General features: G+C 37.8%; 1 protein-coding gene and 1 long non-coding RNA gene across 4 annotated transcripts in view; one reads left to right on the top strand and one right to left on the bottom strand.

Annotated features, from left to right (window-relative positions):
• The first annotated feature begins 19 nt into the window (after window positions 1-19).
• On the top strand, window positions 20-14,713 carry LOC311440844. Its single transcript, XR_014695631.1, has 2 exons — window positions 20-215; window positions 14,382-14,713. It is a non-coding gene; the product is annotated as an uncharacterized lncRNA (long non-coding RNA).
• Window positions 6,230-16,647, bottom strand: part of DNAJB4 (DnaJ heat shock protein family (Hsp40) member B4) — a 26,763-nt gene continuing 16,345 nt past the window's right edge. For all 3 annotated transcript variants that reach the window (XM_084528261.1, XM_084528259.1, XM_084528260.1), the window contains exons 2-4: window positions 14,843-15,129; window positions 11,652-12,226; window positions 6,230-10,067 (exon numbers count right to left, since the gene is read on the bottom strand). In XM_084528261.1, the coding sequence (XP_084384387.1) occupies window positions 9,834-10,067; window positions 11,652-12,226; window positions 14,843-15,053 (1,020 nt within the window). In that variant the 5' untranslated portion in view covers window positions 15,054-15,129 and the 3' untranslated portion in view covers window positions 6,230-9,833. The remainder of the gene's footprint in view (window positions 10,068-11,651; window positions 12,227-14,842; window positions 15,130-16,647) is intronic.

The following is a 16,647-nucleotide window of genomic DNA, read 5'->3' on the forward strand; positions in this document are numbered from 1 at the left end:
GCCGGGACAGGGGGCGAGCAGAGGGACCCCCCCTCCCAACGTAAGGAACCAGAGCCGAGCAAAAGGCCAGGGAGGAGAGCAGCAGCCCCCAGCCTGCTGCAGCCCCTATTCCTGTAACAACGCTTCCTGGGCGTTGATGGTGAAGGGTTCTTTAATGGAAGGCAAGGGCACGGTCAAGTAGCCCACAGCGATACTAAGGAGTTTGACAAAGGCAGGTATGTTTTGTCTTCTGGCCTGTTCAAAGAAATCTACTTCTGGTTTGGGGGGGGGGAGAGGGGTTCTTTTGTAGACAGAATGAAGTAAATAAAAAGTTATACTATAGGCACTTTTAAAGTAAATAAAGCCAGGATGTATGAAGTTTACCATCTTTCCACTGACCAGGTTTAGGGATTTCTACTGAGAATAAAAGTGTTAAATATTGATCAGAATAGGTTTATAATGAGGACAAAGAAGTATACAAGGACTTCTGCCAACTCTTGCTGTTTTACCACAATTGTACTTAGTGTACCCACCAAATATCAAAGGATCAATAAAGCAATAGCTATGTAAGCAAAGTTTAAAGGGCTATTGTACTGTACAACAGCTTTGAAGTACTGAGATTTAATTAACACCTATATTAGAAATATATATTTTTCTAGTAGTGGACTTAAAATGTTTCCATCTCCATTGTGGAACAGAAATATTTCCTATAATGACTTAGATGCTCATATACCACAGAAAACCTCTTCTGTCCTTCTCCAATGAAACTACATTCACCTGGGTGGAATTACTCCATTTTCACTGGTGTACTCAATCATGAAAAAGCATGTCATAAGTGGAAGTGTCACAACACATTCAGCGCTTCTAGAGGAGTCTGCTGCAAAGCTGCAGAGAGAAGCAGTATTGCTTTCAATCTTCTGAGTCTCAGGAGAGGAAAAGAAAGCATAGGGAATAAGCAAGTAGGATTCTCATATATGTAATCAGACCAGGTAGGTGCAATAAAGATGATTAGGAGGCAGCCTGGAGTTAATAGTTGACTTACCAGCCCAGTTTGAAAACAGAATACTTAAGTGGAAGATTTCTGTGAATTTGGAGAAATGTATTCCCCCAAAATACTAGAATAAAATTAAGGGAACATATTGCAATTTCATTCAATTTATGCCAGTGAGATGCCATTAAATGACAGTACCAAAGTGTTCATGTCCAAGCATTCTATACCAACTCATTTATTTTGTGAAAAGATAATTGAATCAATGTTTAAAACCCATCAACTGTTGTTTGTTTCCATTTAACATCAGTAATGAAGTAAAGACATCCAAGTTCCTGTATGTAACAGAGGGTGAGTAGATTTATTTCACAAATTTATGGACATTGACATAGCCGTAATTTAGGTATGTTGCAAAATTTCCTTTAACTGAAGTGTTAATGCTTCCATGCTTTGTATGGAGATAGATGGAAGTAGCTGAAGTTGTATCAGAACTGTGCTGATCCCATTACAGCTTGGAGGAACAGCATCAGTTTTCAAGCACAGAAAGAAAAAGTGATGGGAAACCAGCACAGCTGACCAAGTAGACTGAAGATCATATTGTACTGTTTAAAACAAACAGTATGGAGCATGTATACATGCTATCATTATCAACATAACAGATAAAAATAAACTTTTTTTAAAAAACGTAGTTTTCTCTACCTCTCATATGCTAAGATATTCTTGAAAGCCATTCCTCTAACAGAATCTACATTAAGTTGTCATTAGCAGCCTCCAGCTTTGGCAAGAAATCATTAAGTGTTTAACACATCCACTACTACTACATATACTTATTTTTTGATAAGCTGCAAATGCTACGTACTAGTATTACTCTGATCATGAATTAGGTGTTCCCACCACCAGCATATCAGTGTGAACTGAGTGATCTGTAGAACTAGAAATGAGTCAGACTGCTGAGAACCTCAGAGAAAAAAAGAGCCTATATAAGGCACAAGACATTTTCTCCAACTACAACCAGTCCTGCTCTCAGGCTTCCTTAAGCGTGTACCCACTAGGGAAACATCTGCCAACATTAAGTAATACATATAATAAGATCATGTATCCAAATACACCTCCAATAGCAAGGGGTAGTTGGGATCTGGAAAGTACTTAAGTTGCACTTTTAGTAAGTGACATTGCAAAGTGTTAATCATTCAATATTTGCCATAGTTTTGGAAGAGGAAAAATAAATTACACACTAAAAAAAAAGAAAAAATATGTTTCAGTCCTTTTTGTTTCAGTGCTTTTGTCCTACAATTACATTGCACAATGCAGGTTATCACATTCCTCAGTTTAAGCCACAGTACTTCAGGTGGAAGTACCATGGTATGCAACAAGCACGTCTGTGGAACAGAACAGAATCCTACTAGTAAATACAAAATGCCACAGTGCTCTACTGCAAAGTACCCGTATCATATACAAAACTTTCACTACACATGGAACATATATCTGTGACTTCAGGAGTTCTTACCTGCAACACTTCGTATCTTTCTGGTTATCCACACTCCAAATGAAGCAGCTGCTAAAAAGGATTTTGACTAGAGAATGAAGAATCTATTTTATAAAATATTGCAGGACCTCATCATGCTTACTCTAACAAAAACAAGGCCAAGAAGAAATATGGCTGGTCCATTTAAGTATCTGTGGGAGTATCAAGTTGAAATAAACTATAAAAAAAATAGAACTGAAGTTTCCAAGTCATAATGTTAAAAGCTATTTTTAAACCACCAGAGGACACTAAAAAAAAAAAGTCTTCAATAAAACAGAGGATGAAATATAATTTTCAGACAGGAGTTCAAAAAAGGATTGCCTGTGACAGGGGTCTAAACTCCATAACCAAATTGATCTTCTGACAGTATGGCCATACCACATTGAATATTCATACTTCAGCTTTTACACATGAAAAGCAGCAGCTAGTCAAACCATCTTCTGGAGGCAAAAATAAACTCATTTTGTGCACTGACTTCAAGTTTGGGACTGTGACTTAACAGGGAGCATAAGGTGTTCCCAGGGATTTGATCCCTGTTACCTATCACTTAAAATCAGGTTGTTGGTGTATGAGGAAAAATAAAAATGGATGTGGTTTTTCTGAATTGAGCTCAAAGTTGTTCTTGGTCTTTATTACACTTAACCACAGCTGTTCTGGCAAGGGCTTCTTCTCAATTAACACAGTTTTATCATCCCTCCTTTGGATATAAATGAGCAGTTTAGACACTTTTGTGGAACATACCATACCGTACTTGTCCAGGGAAATGCTATATGGTATTTCAGGAGCTGACTGGGTTGATTTTTGTTTTTTAATGATGTAGGGCAGAAAGAGCTAAGACAAATTTGTTCTTGATAAAGCAATCAGGCATGACAAACAACATAGCTGTTGTAGCTCCTCCCCTGGGTAGACCAGCACGTCCAGTAGAACAAACCAAGCACAGAGTTGCACCTTCAAACCTCCAGAGGAGCAACAGTAGCTCTCTACTTTCATTCTTTACATAAGAAAACAATTAATTGGAGGACCATGAAGAAAACAAATCATGCCACCTGGAAAGAGTCCACTGCTGAACAATTTGACAAAAAGCTGAGATTTCAAAAAATTAGTAGAAAAAAATAGTGAATACATGAATACCCAGGTTCTACGTGGCCTGATCAGAAAGCAATACAGTAAGAATTATTAATGTCGCCTGCAGAGGAAGACTAGCATTTACTGACTGGAAAAGGAAAATTGTCTTTTATAATGTTCAGTCACATACTTAATTTTTTTAGATCTAGCTTAAGAAATCAAGTGCACAGATTTTCGTCCTGACTCATCATAACAGTTTCACTGGTGGGGTAGAACCTACTGTATCCCCAAAGCATGTTACCAGCAAGTCAGACTGGTACACTGGATATGCATACTGAAAAAGACACGTTCTGGTATTCTATTCAAGAGTCAAAATGTCTGGTTACTTCTGAGTCTTCTGAGAAGCTCTGTCATAGAGCTTAGAAGCTCTATATAAACTGGTAAAAAGGGGGCTAGGAGAATCAGTCAGCACAAGAGCTTGGGAGCTCTGTAAGTGGATCACTGGCAGGAGCTCTGTAAGCGGATCACTGTGGTACTGATACTGCTGAAGTCAGGGGAAGTGATTCTGGACCCAACAGGGAGAGCTTGTCAAACGCAAGTTGAACTAGACCTTCACAAATATACTTCGGTTCTTCTCCACAATCATTAGAGTTCAGTGTCTTCCCTTTCTATTGTGCATTCCACTCTGCTGTCTGATACTACAGATACCATTCAGTAACACATCATTCTCTCCAATCCTTATTTACAAAGTACTTGCTACTTGATGTCAGACAGACACAGTCATTAAGTAGAGAAGTGTCCCAAACTAGCGAAACAGTCTTTTACGATAAGAAAAGAGACTATGATTAACCTACCTAGCACGTTTTTAACATCAGTCAGTTGTCATGAACAGAGTAAAACCCTTACAAAAGCTATGGACTTATTTAGCTCAGCAACATCCCAGACAGAACAGATACACAGTTCTTAGAATCACATTTTAAAATGGCATCATCGCAATAGTGAGACCAAGCTGCTGGGAAATACACAAAACATCTTAAGACTTCAAGGTTTGGGGGCACTTCTAGAACTACAACATTTTGAAACACCCAATGGTTACAGGCTAAGAATAAAAAAGGATGTAGATAAGTATTGGGTCAGTCTCAGTAAAGGCCAAGGAAAACAACTTTTGGAAACCACTATTGTTTTCCTCTCTCAGCTAAAACTGTCCATCAGCCAGTTGCACCTAGTATGTCTTTAAAAGATTATTAACACAAAGCATGACTCACTAGTAGGGGAAATGTCATTTACGCAAACATTGCACTAGTGGCACATACTAAGAAGTGGAACTCATTCTTTGCCAAACACACCAACGCCTTCTGGGGTGCTGAGTTCACTTTCATACTGGTCCTCCAAAAAATTAATCCACAACTAATGACAGATTATCCAATATAAACAAGTTTGTGATATTGCCTCCTCCAATACTGAAGCAAAACTACACGAGGTTGAGAACTTCATGGCACACTTGCACCTGCATACCTGTACACAATGCAACCAGCATCTTTACAACCAAGCCAGCTATAGACTACTTCCTCACCTGTGTTTTGGCTCTTTGCCATTGAAGGTGTAATCAGTTTAAGATCTTGACTTATTCACTGCATTATACATCAATCTTAGGGATGCCTTCCTATGCCTGGATTTTTGAAAATCAGACATGGAACTGTTTTGAGCATTTACTAAAATACTAGAACTGTCACACCTGAGAATCAGAACTCTGCTAATCTCATTTCATCGATCATCATAACATGTTCATCTGAGCATTGCTTGTAAGGTTTGGACTGGAGGTCATATTGAAAATAGGGGGGGTGTGAATACTAGAAGAGGACATACAAATCAATAAAACGCTTCTACTCCTTAAAAAAATAAATGGAAGTGAGCAATCACAAAGTTAAAAGATAAAGGTGGTAAGAACAAGAGCTTACCCAACCCCACCTACTTATGTTATGTTACTTCCCAAAGTAAACATGGCATGAACCAAAACCAACCCAATACCACACCACCTGTTAAATGCACCCAATAGGCTTTAAAAAATTGTCAACATAGGTAATACAAGGAATGCTGGAATGGAAGAATGGAATGCTGATATCCTCACAACATCAGAAAGCCTGTACGGCAACAGGCACAGAATACCTCTGCATGACAAAGGAAAAGTTGAACATACCTTTCCCAACTCTTTCAACAGCTTGAGGTTATTCTATAGTTTGATATTGGGGGAATTAAAGAGATACTTTTGAAGTATGGGTTTTCATAGACTTGTTGAATAAACTCTGAAGTAACCAAATAATTTTGCTTTCTGTGGCACTTAAGCAACCCTTAAAAATTAGGGAGTATTATATAATAGAGTATTAAAAATACTCTCCTCCCAACTTTGTCAGTTTTATTTCCATGTATTTTGTAGTTAAAGATACAGTAGGCTGCCTAGAATTCACCTGTCTCCCACATAGCCTTGACTAAATAAATACTCACATGGTTTTTAAAATATAGCTTTTAATATTTCTCTATTGAAAGCGTGCTTGTTTCTTGGAAATCTTGGATTAGATAGCTATCATTGTTCCCTCTCATTTTGAAGTAATTCCATGTGCTATTTTTGAAATGTATACTTTGTTACATCTCTCCAAAAAAAAAAAGTACAAGGATTTCATACCATTCCTATAGTTCTTCTGTATTTTGAGCACGAAAACAGTTGGAAAAGTTTAGTTTGCTGTACATATGCCTCAAAATGCACAAGATACTGCAAATCCTCTTACCTGAAGATAGTTACAAAAGATGGTTCTAGTTTCTGCAAGTGTTTTTAAAAGTTGGACTACGGTTACAAGATCCTGGATTATAAAATCTCAATTATATTAGCATTTAAACAGACATACACGTTAGAATTTTTTTTTTTTAAGTTGCTTTTAGCATCTGCCATCATAACAAAAGATGAAAAGGAAATTAAAAAACAACTTTACACTTTTTACTTAAAAACCACATAAGAAATGCAATACAGAACATACTGTTTTTTTTTTTTTTTTTAAACAAACAATATATAGCATTAACATTACATACAAGCACTAAGCAGCAAATTTTTCCCTTTGTGATACTGCTCCAGCATTTGTTCAGTTCCTTGTAGATCTAGGACTACAACAGACAATATACAAAGAGATCAGCAGTTGAAAAATTGACTCAAACAGCATCTCTCAGAAGTTCTAGTCCTTTGAGTAACAAAAAATGGGATTCTTTGTGCTTGTTAAAAAGCTATTGTAAATTAATTCCCAACTCCCTTATGATTTACTTTTCTGCAGAAAATCACTTACATGAAGATAACACTATTTCTTAAGCTACCTAACAGAGCAGGTAACTACTGAATTTCCACAGGCAAAGGCTGACAGCCTTCTTTCTTCTTATGAAGAAAAATCTTTGAAATTGTTGCTAAACACTGTGTTAAGGTTTTAAACTCAAGTAATGAGAACATCTGTAAGGCATTTTTTCCACCAAAATCAAGCCACAATCAAGGGAACCAGCCCTAGTACTGTATTATAAAACTAGACTATTACAGCGGGCTCTCTTTCTCTACGCATCTTTCAACTCTATAGACAGGTAAATAATATTTTTATTAAAAAAAAAAAAAATCAATGCAAGCACATAAAAAGTTTACGGGCAATCCCTATCCCATTTTTTCTTAGGCATACTTTTCTTTAGGTAGTAGCTGGGCATTTTCTTCATTGATGGAATAAAGTTCAGTTTTTGAAAATAATGCATACTTGAGATCAGCGTGATCTTTAAAATATCTGTACTACAGTGTACTTCTACAGTGTTCTTTGTGCATCTTTCCACTCCATTAACCATTAAAGACCTACTTCCTATGGATTCAAGCCATCTCATCAGCATCACCCATCTTTGGGCTAAGCCTCATTTGCAAAACATGGTCCTTAATGCTGTCTTGTGAAAACTGCTACATCAAAGTTCACAGAATCCTTTAAGTTAGAAGCAACCTCTTGGGGATCATCTAGTCCAATACCCCTATGCAAGCATGATCAGCTAAAGCAGGTTGACCAGCACCATGTCCAGTTGGGTTCTGAGTATCTCCAGAGATGGAGACTCCACAACCTCTCTTGGCAACATGTTCTGGTGTTTGACCACCCCCACAGTAAAAAAAAAAAAACAAAAAACCAACAAATGCTTCCTTGTGCTCAGATAGGATTTCCTGTGCTTTAGTTTATGTACACTGTCTCTTGCCCTGTTACTGGGTGCTACTGCAAAGTCTGGCTCCCTGTCTTCATTCCCTCCTTTAAGGTACTTATAAGATCCCCCAGAGCCTTCTTTTCTCCAGGCTGAACTCCATCTCTCTCAGCCTCACTCCAGCAAGTCAGTAACTTTCTTCTGCTGGGGAGCCCACAACTGGGCACACTACTCCAGATGCAGCCTCATCACTGAGGAGCAGAGAAGGATCACCTCCCTTGACCTGCAGACAAAGCTTTCTAAGATACCATTGGCCTTGTTTGATGCAAAGACACATTGCTGGCTCATGTTCAGTTTGTTGTCTGTCAGGACCTCAGCCTTTTCTCAGCGACTCTGTTTACCAGTCCTTCAGCTCCCAGGGTGTACGGGTACCTGGACTTAACCCTCAGGAAGCAGGACTTTTTCTTCCTCACTGAACTTTCTTCTGTGTCCAGCTCTCTGGTCTGTCAAGGCCCCTCTGAATAGCAGCACAATCATATGGTGTTATCAACCACTCCTCCTGGTTCTGTGTGATCTGCAAATTTGCTGAGGGTACATTCCATCCCCTCATCCAGACCTTTAATGAAAGTGTTGAATAGTATTGGCCCCAGTACTGAGCCCTGGAGTATACCACTAGTGACTAACCTCCAAGCAGACTTTGTGCTACTGATTGCAATCCCGCTGCACCCATTCCTTCAGCCAGTTTTTAATCCAACTCTAGTGTCCACTTAACTAACCTGTACTTTGCCAGTTTGCCCTAAGTCAAAGTAAACAACACGGACTGTTTTCCCATAAACCACCAAGCTGGTCACCTCCCTGTAGAAAGCTATAGAGTTGGTCAGGCGTGATTTCCCCTTTGTAATTCTATCTTGACTATGGACCTCCTTGTCCTTCATGCATTTTGAAATGCTTTCGAAGTGGATTTTCTCTATCACCTTTCCAGGAATCGAGATGAAGCTGACTGGCTTTGTAGATCACCCGTTTTCTTTCTTCTTGTTCTTGAAAATAGTCTACAGTCTCACAGTCTACAGGAACCTTTCCCAAATTCTACAACCAAAGATAATTAATAGAGGCCTTGCAATGGTATTAGCCAGCTCCCTCAGCACTTCTGGATGCAACCTGTCAGCCCTCATGAACTTCTATACATCCAGTTTAAGAGCACCGTAGCCCAGTTCACCACCACCACTGCTCTTCCTTGTTTCAGGCTTCCCATTGAAGTCTCAGGGGCTTGGGATTCCTGAAGCCTGATTTTACTGATAAAGGCTGAGGCAAAGAAGGCATTGAGTACCCAAGCCTTAGCCATGTCATTTATCACCCAGCTTCCCTGCTGCATTTGACAGCAGGCCAACATTTGCTGTTTATGTACTTGTAGAATCCTTTCTTGCTGTTCTGCCTGTAGCCTGAGGAACTATCCCATGGCAAATGGCTCCTTTCTCCTCAAGCTGCATGTTCTTAGCTCAACTTGCAATGTAGTCCTCTCACGTTCTTGGGCAGTAAAGAATTTTTTTCACTTCACTGGGGGGCAGTTCAGGAGTCCAAGCTGATTCTCCCAGTCTATGCTTTGTGCAGTGGAAGGCAACATAACAAAATACCATCTTTTATATTTTGCAATTTCAAATATTTGTGCATGTGTGCATTTCTACTACTATGTCCAATTTCCATATAAACAGGTAATGTCATAGATACAGTAGGGATATTATGAAATAAAGTACTCGGACACTCAAGTACTTCATCAGAAGTATGCATTGACTTTGTAAAAACTGACTACACTTTACATTAAGCAAAATACTGAATAAACTTTTCTGATTAGGAAGATCTAAAATAAAATGAGTGGTTTTCCCTGTAAATTATACTGCAGAAGTCATCCATGACTTGTACTTAACCCTTTTCTTCTCATGCAGCATTACAGTATTTCCCCCCACCCATCCCATAAACAAAAAACAAATATTCCACTAGTTGTTACAGATTGCACTTTTAAAGCACAGACTTGCCAGTCTTCTGCATTTCCAGTGTCCTGTTTAAACAGTTGACATAGTCTTCATTTTATGAAACTGGAAGATTTCGCCTAAGTACTTCTTTTGATGCTGGAGAAATGTTATCTGGGAAAACTACTTCAAACTCTATAATTAAGTCTCCACGTTGGTCAGGATTTTTGGGAAATGGCAAACCATATCCTATAATTCTTCGTCTCATCCCTGGCTTTACAACTTCATTTACTGTCATGGGTATGGTTCTTCCTTCTATTGTTGGCACGTTGATAGAGCTACCACACAAGGCCTAAAAAAAAAAATAAAAATAAAAATAAAAATCTATCATAAGAAAAAGGAATTGGTTATAACTTCGATTGTACCTAAAACTGAATCTGGATTAATTACAAAAGACTAGCATTGCAAGGAGTATTTGCACTAAGACATGCAGAGATATCAGAACTCCAATAGTGCTCCTATCCTAAGGAGGCAAGGTTTCAATTTATCATTGAATGTTACAGAATTTACAGGCTTATGGTCACTAGAGAGTAATTGAGCTTATATATTCTTCCACAACTTTATCAAATAGAATGGTAATAGAGTACAGGGTGAAAACACTGCTTGCCACTGTTTTCAAGTCTTTAGTAGCAAGTCTCCACAGAGACTTCTCAATCTCCTCTGCATATTTAGAATCCTGTTCCATTTTTAATTTTTTTACATTGCATGGGGGTTTACTGTAACACTTCATCAACCTGTATTAAAAATGGCAGAATGACATTTAAATGTCTATAAGAGACATCAAATTTGAGAGTTGTCTTAGACAAGCATTTGCAATGCTAAAAGCAAAGCAAAGACTATTTTGGTACACCAAAATAAAAACATCACCAGGAAAACCAGGCTGTCTCCTGCTCTATTCAATGGTTTGTTTACATTAATTACTAGGATCCCTGACAGACATTGATTCCTCCAAGTTATGTAACAGTGCAGTATGGCTAAATAAGCTTTTATCTATGAAGGAACCGTACTATTCATGTCATCATTAAACATTGTCTTTTCTCTCTCACTGACCCTATTTTAAGTGCTTCATCTCATTTCAGATATATTTTTAGCTAGGAATCCTTTAAGAAGGGAGCTCATAATATGCACAAATAGTTCCTAAGGCAAGCTTGCTTCTTCACCTAATGCTAATTAAGAAAAAAAACACAAGACACTCAGCTACATTCATTTTTCAGTTATGACTATTTCAAGCCTTCAGACTCTGAAGAACTCTCCCCAGTTGTCTGATTTTTCCTTCTCAAAGCCAGTGTGTTTTGTTCTTGGAACAGAATTTAAAAAGGCTATAGCATTCTGTTGTTATATATAGCTCCTGTGACACCTGTTCACAATAATTTATCCTCATGAAATCAATCTCTACCTACTTTGAAATCACACTGAGATAACTTATGACATAAAAAGACAGGCTTAAATATTTTCATTGCCAACGAATTTTAAGACATTTCTACTTTGTTCTATTGCAATCAGATCACACAAGCAAGGAGCATGCTATATTGGATGTATTTATTAATCCAACCTAACATATATTGTTCTAGAAAGATAAATTACAAAGATTTAAGCCATTACCAACTTTCACTTTTACCCTTTCACCCTCATTCTTCTCTACCTCTATAAACAGCTTGAAATAGTACTCCATTTATATAGAAACAGCTAGCATTTCCACTATAAATAACTATACTCTGTAGCCACATTTTGACTTCAGAAAAGAGATGCTCTCTAAAAAAAAAAAAAAAAAAAAGAATAAACAAAACACTTCATTGCTGTCATTTAGCTTTTGCTGTGTAGCTACTGTACCACATAATGGGTTTGAACACTGAGTTACACCAGAAGAGACACTTACCTCCCTTAAGCTGATCTTAACAGGATAGATAATATTTGATCCATCTCTCTTGAAATGCGAGTGAGGTTTATCTTTAATGATGAAAACAATGTCAGCTGGAATTGTGTTGGGTGTTTCATCACCTTCTTTTGGAAAAGTGATTTTAGTGCCCTCTTTCCATCCTCTTTTTATCTCAATAGTGAGAATTTTGTCCTCTGTTCGGACACTTCTACCATCTGGGTTCAGCCTTTTACGTGAAATCCTCATCCTTTTTGTGCAGCCATGATATATCTCTTCCAATGACACCTTAAGTTCATGAATTACAGGTGGATCTTGTTTACGACGTAATTGGCTACCAACTGTATTCCTTTCCCTTGGAAAACCATTCATACTGAAGCTGGTGAAGGATCCAAATGGATCACCATCCACCTCCATGTCTTCAGTATCTCTGCCACCAGGCATCCTCCTTCCAAAGAAGATCTCAAAAGGATTTGTGCCACCAAAGAAAGCCGCAAACGTAGCATGTGGGTCACCATGGAAGGAGTATCGGAAGGTACCACCCTGTCCATCAGGTCCTCCAGCTCCTCCCTTCAGACCTAAATTAAACAAGAAAGTAAAATTTTAAAAAAGAAAACTTATATTAATATTCCATTTATTGTTAAGTACAACAGTAGATATCAGAACTGACAAGACAATGTCTTCACAGTAGAGTGAAAAGACTCCTCTTCAATGAGAACTGAGACCATTCAGTGTCAAGCAGTAATTCATACATAATGTTTCTCATATGCTCCACAGTTCTTCTCAAATCCAGTGTTGAACAGCTTTACCTCTGTTTTCCTGCAATTCAGTTTGAGAATAAAGTAATATAATGGGCCAGCAGCTGTAACACTTCTTTAATTTTCAACTCAGAGTCCCAAACTTATCGCAGCTTGTGGTGCTATGATATGAAGCGCAGAAGAAACTCGGGAACAACTTTCCATCCAGCCACAAATAAAAATAGCTTAAACGTTCTTAAGACCTACAAAAACATTGTATATACACTGACACTGTACCTGTGCAAATAAATTACGGTGTTCTCAAATAACTATCTTCACCAAGAAGATATTTACATTTAACTTTTTCTTGATAAGACTTCCCTTATGATTCTCAATGGCTGGTCTTTCATACTTCCCCCATCCTAAACCCAGCTAAAATCAGTTTCAAATACCTCTCCCAATAGGTTCTCTACCTATTTCCTCCACCTAGATAGTACATTGCAGCATTTCAGAACACCAGAACACTCTCTCAAACCTCTAAGATTAAAAAAATTGAAGTTTTCGTAAGAGATGAATTTCTAAACTCATGTTTGGCTTTTTTTTTTTTTTTTTTTTCAATTTTAACTTATTTTTCCTTTCACAGGAGCTCAGCACTACACCTACAATAAAATTTGAGGGTTTAATTTTATGGAAGCATTCATTCCCTGAATTTGAAATAAGTCTTTTTACCTGCATTTTAGAATCTCTATGTACAACTTTAATACTAGTTATCAACAGTAACCAAGACAGATGTTAAAAATCCAGGTGTCTTCCCCACCTCAGTACCAGATCCTTTTAAAAGTACTTAGCAATGTGTAGTAGTACGTCCTTGCGTCACAATACTGTTCATGTCAAACAACCAGATCAGTGAATCCAATCTGTGATAATGGAATAACACCTCCAAGAATAGCTAGCCATAAGTTTTTATTGAAGGTACATCAAGTTTCTAGTTATAAGAAATGCTGAGGTTTCCTCCTTCCTCTTTCCTACCCCTCTACCTTTCCCTCAGAACTGCTAATTATACTCTCAGAAGCAACAGAAAAGCTTACAGAACAACTGAGTCATCAAGACATTTCCGGAAGTGGATACAATTAATATTATGCCCGAAATAAATAGAAATCCATGTTTTGAACATCTAGATTCAAGTATGCAATGCTATAATGCTAAAGGCTGCATTGCTTTATGTTTTACATCAAGCTGTCTGGAGAAAATGTCAAAGATGGCATTTTGGGAAAGTAGTTAGGATGAGCTACTGCACAAGAATCTAAAGTGTAATTGAATCCACAAGGTAAGTAGTTCTATAATAATATACAGAAAGGAAACCATAGAAGAAAGAAGTACAAGATGGTAAAAGACCCAGGTGACAACAAAAGTCTCTAGTATCTAAACAAGCACCATTTCCCTAGAATGTTTCAAAAACAGCACTAGAGCCTTTAGACACCTGCAGCAGAACAAAAAGCTGAAAAACTGCATCACCTGTAAGAGCTGAAGACCTTCTACATGAATTGATGGGCATTAATAATTGTATTAAGTCCTACAGATGACAAAGTGCCAAACCTCACTATAAGAACCCACAATTTCCAGCACAAAAATACTCCTAAGTGTCCTCTGTTAATTTAAAAAAAAAAAAAAAAAAAAAAAAAGCCCTGAGCAAATGGCAATGAATGAGTGGGCCTCCTTGTTAACACAGAACAAACTATTTCATCTGGAACTTCTGATACTAATACATTTAAGAGGAGGGTTGTTAACGTCTTCCCCTGTTGCTCAATCCTCTTATGACTGAGGCAAAGTCATGTCGGTCAAAAAAAAAAAAAAGTCATCTTCTCCAGATAACCATTTTAGGATAAAAATGACATTTCTGAGGCCTCATTCTCCTGGCATGTTATCACTGTTTACAATTAAAGCTAAAAAATTGTTCTGGTATTTCATGACATCAGCCAAATTCTTTCCTCTCCAGGCAAGAAGCCAAGAACAACTACAGACTGGACACCTGGGCTTCTGCTCAGGGCTGCCCTGCTGAGATGAAGCAGACTGCCCTTTACCAAAAATCTTAAAAAAGAATCTGTCAAGCTCTCCAATTGCACCTCAAGAAGTGTTAGAGCAAGGGAAGACAGCGGTACAGCAAGATCCCAGAAAACTCTTCGTGGGTCAAACTCTTTCAGTCCGGTGACTTTTTGCCTGTCAAGTATTTGGGGCTTTTAAAAACACAAGAACACATTAACATAAGAAATTAAAACTAATTAAGCTGTGAAATACATTTTACATTAAAAATCTAATAGAAATGAGTCAAATATCAAAGTAGTACAGCTACATTGCCAAAAACTCAATACACTGCATTTCCATGCATCATCTACATTTATTTTGCTTCTTTCAGTACAGCAAAAGTGACCATTCACAGACAATAACAGACATACATACCTTCTTCTCCAAACTGATCATAAATGTCTCTCTTTTTGGGATCACTCAGCACTTCATAAGCTTCTGCAATCTCTTTGAATTTTTCCTCTGCGTGGGGAGATTTGTTCTTATCTGGATGCCATTTAAGGGCTTGTTTTCTGTAAGCCTTTTTGATATCCTCATCAGAAGCCCCTTTTTCAATTCCCAGAATAGAATAATAATCCTTCCCCATCCTGAGAGTTGAAGGAATTTAGATTTTTCCTTGCTATAAAGAAACCAGTATCCAGTGTCTCAGCAATGTAGAGATGCTAGAGAAGGAAAAATAAAGACAAAATTTGGATATGAAACAAACAGAACAAAAATCAACAAACTGATACGTTAAAGAAACGCTAGACAGCTTTGCCGTATTTCATTCCTTCCCCTGTTGCTCATTTATAAATAATTATACACACAGGATAAGGCACAGCCCTCTTCAGAGTCCTCCCCTCTCCACTACGTGTCTTGGCTCTTTCTAGAACGACAAATAGTGCAGGACGTCACTTCCCCAGACTGCCCCCGCTGAACAGTCAGCACAACTTGCTTACTCTCAAGTGCACGCACACACGCGTGCAAGTTGTTCAACTATTTCCTCCCTCCTGCTCAAGCAACTAGAAAGTTTAAACGTTCAACAGGGTGATACAGTGCCTTTCACCAACAGAGCTGAATCCACCCTGGTTTAAAGACATAACTACCCCAAAAGTAATTCAGTAGCCCATACAAAATAATTATAGCATTTTACTTCAGTTTCTGTAGAGACAGCTGTACATACAACTGCTTTCCGAATGTATCATCAACATGGATTTGTATCCTTTCCAGCAAGGACTGCAAAATATTTTACACCCAAGTTAACTACAAAGCTTTAGAAAGGCTAACTGCATTTCTTTAAAAAATAAAATTAAGCTGCTCTCAGCTGCAGTTGACTGCAGCCAAGTACTATTAAACAGTAAGAAATCAAACCTGAGAGGAAGAAGACAACCAAATGATGATTTACCACAACTCAAGCCACTCAAAGCAGACCAAATACGGTTGTTTTGTTGGTTTTACCCCTCACTCTACACAGAGGCAGTATTAAGACTGTTATGCAAGTATAACCGCATATCAAGGAAATACTAACATCTCATCAGGTGAATGCTAACAGAAGACGACTTGATGTCTATAAATTTGAACTCCATATTGTAAATCAAATGTAAGTGAAATTTAAGTATTTAAGTTCAAATTTAAGTATTTAAGTGTTTCTGATGCTCTGCAGAGAGAATGGCAACAAGCTTCAACCTGCAAGACTTCTTTTGGTTCTTATTTAAGAAATTATCTTCACTTTTCAGTACTGGAATAAACTTCAAGATTGATTAGTATAACTTGGAAAATGCTCCTTCCTGGAACAAAATATTACAAGAAGCCAATTTTAGTCATACTTAGAAATTACCTGTAAGACGACATCTCTTAGACTCAATCATCTTCCTTATAATGCTACAAAGCTTAAGAAAGGGAGCATATAGCAGCTAAAGGACCATCAAACTCTAGAAGAGAATGCAACTTTTGATTTGGAAAGCATTATATTCGAAGTTTGTTTCCAGAAATTGCTCTGCTAGGGGACTAACCAGAAAAGATTGAAAATTTTGTCTAAACCAGACTGTTACAAAGAGAGATTCCCTCCTCTCCCCACTATGTACAATCACCCTATTCCCCACATCATATTTACTCTTTTCCACTTCCTGTACTAGAATTGACCAGACTCCTGGTACCTGGGATTTGCCTTTTTTCTTAATCCCCTTGGAATACAAGTGAGG

This window comes from Aythya ferina, assembly GCF_964211825.1.
Source record: "Aythya ferina genome assembly, chromosome: 8".
In the NCBI taxonomy this organism is placed as follows: Eukaryota; Metazoa; Chordata; class Aves; order Anseriformes; family Anatidae; genus Aythya; species Aythya ferina.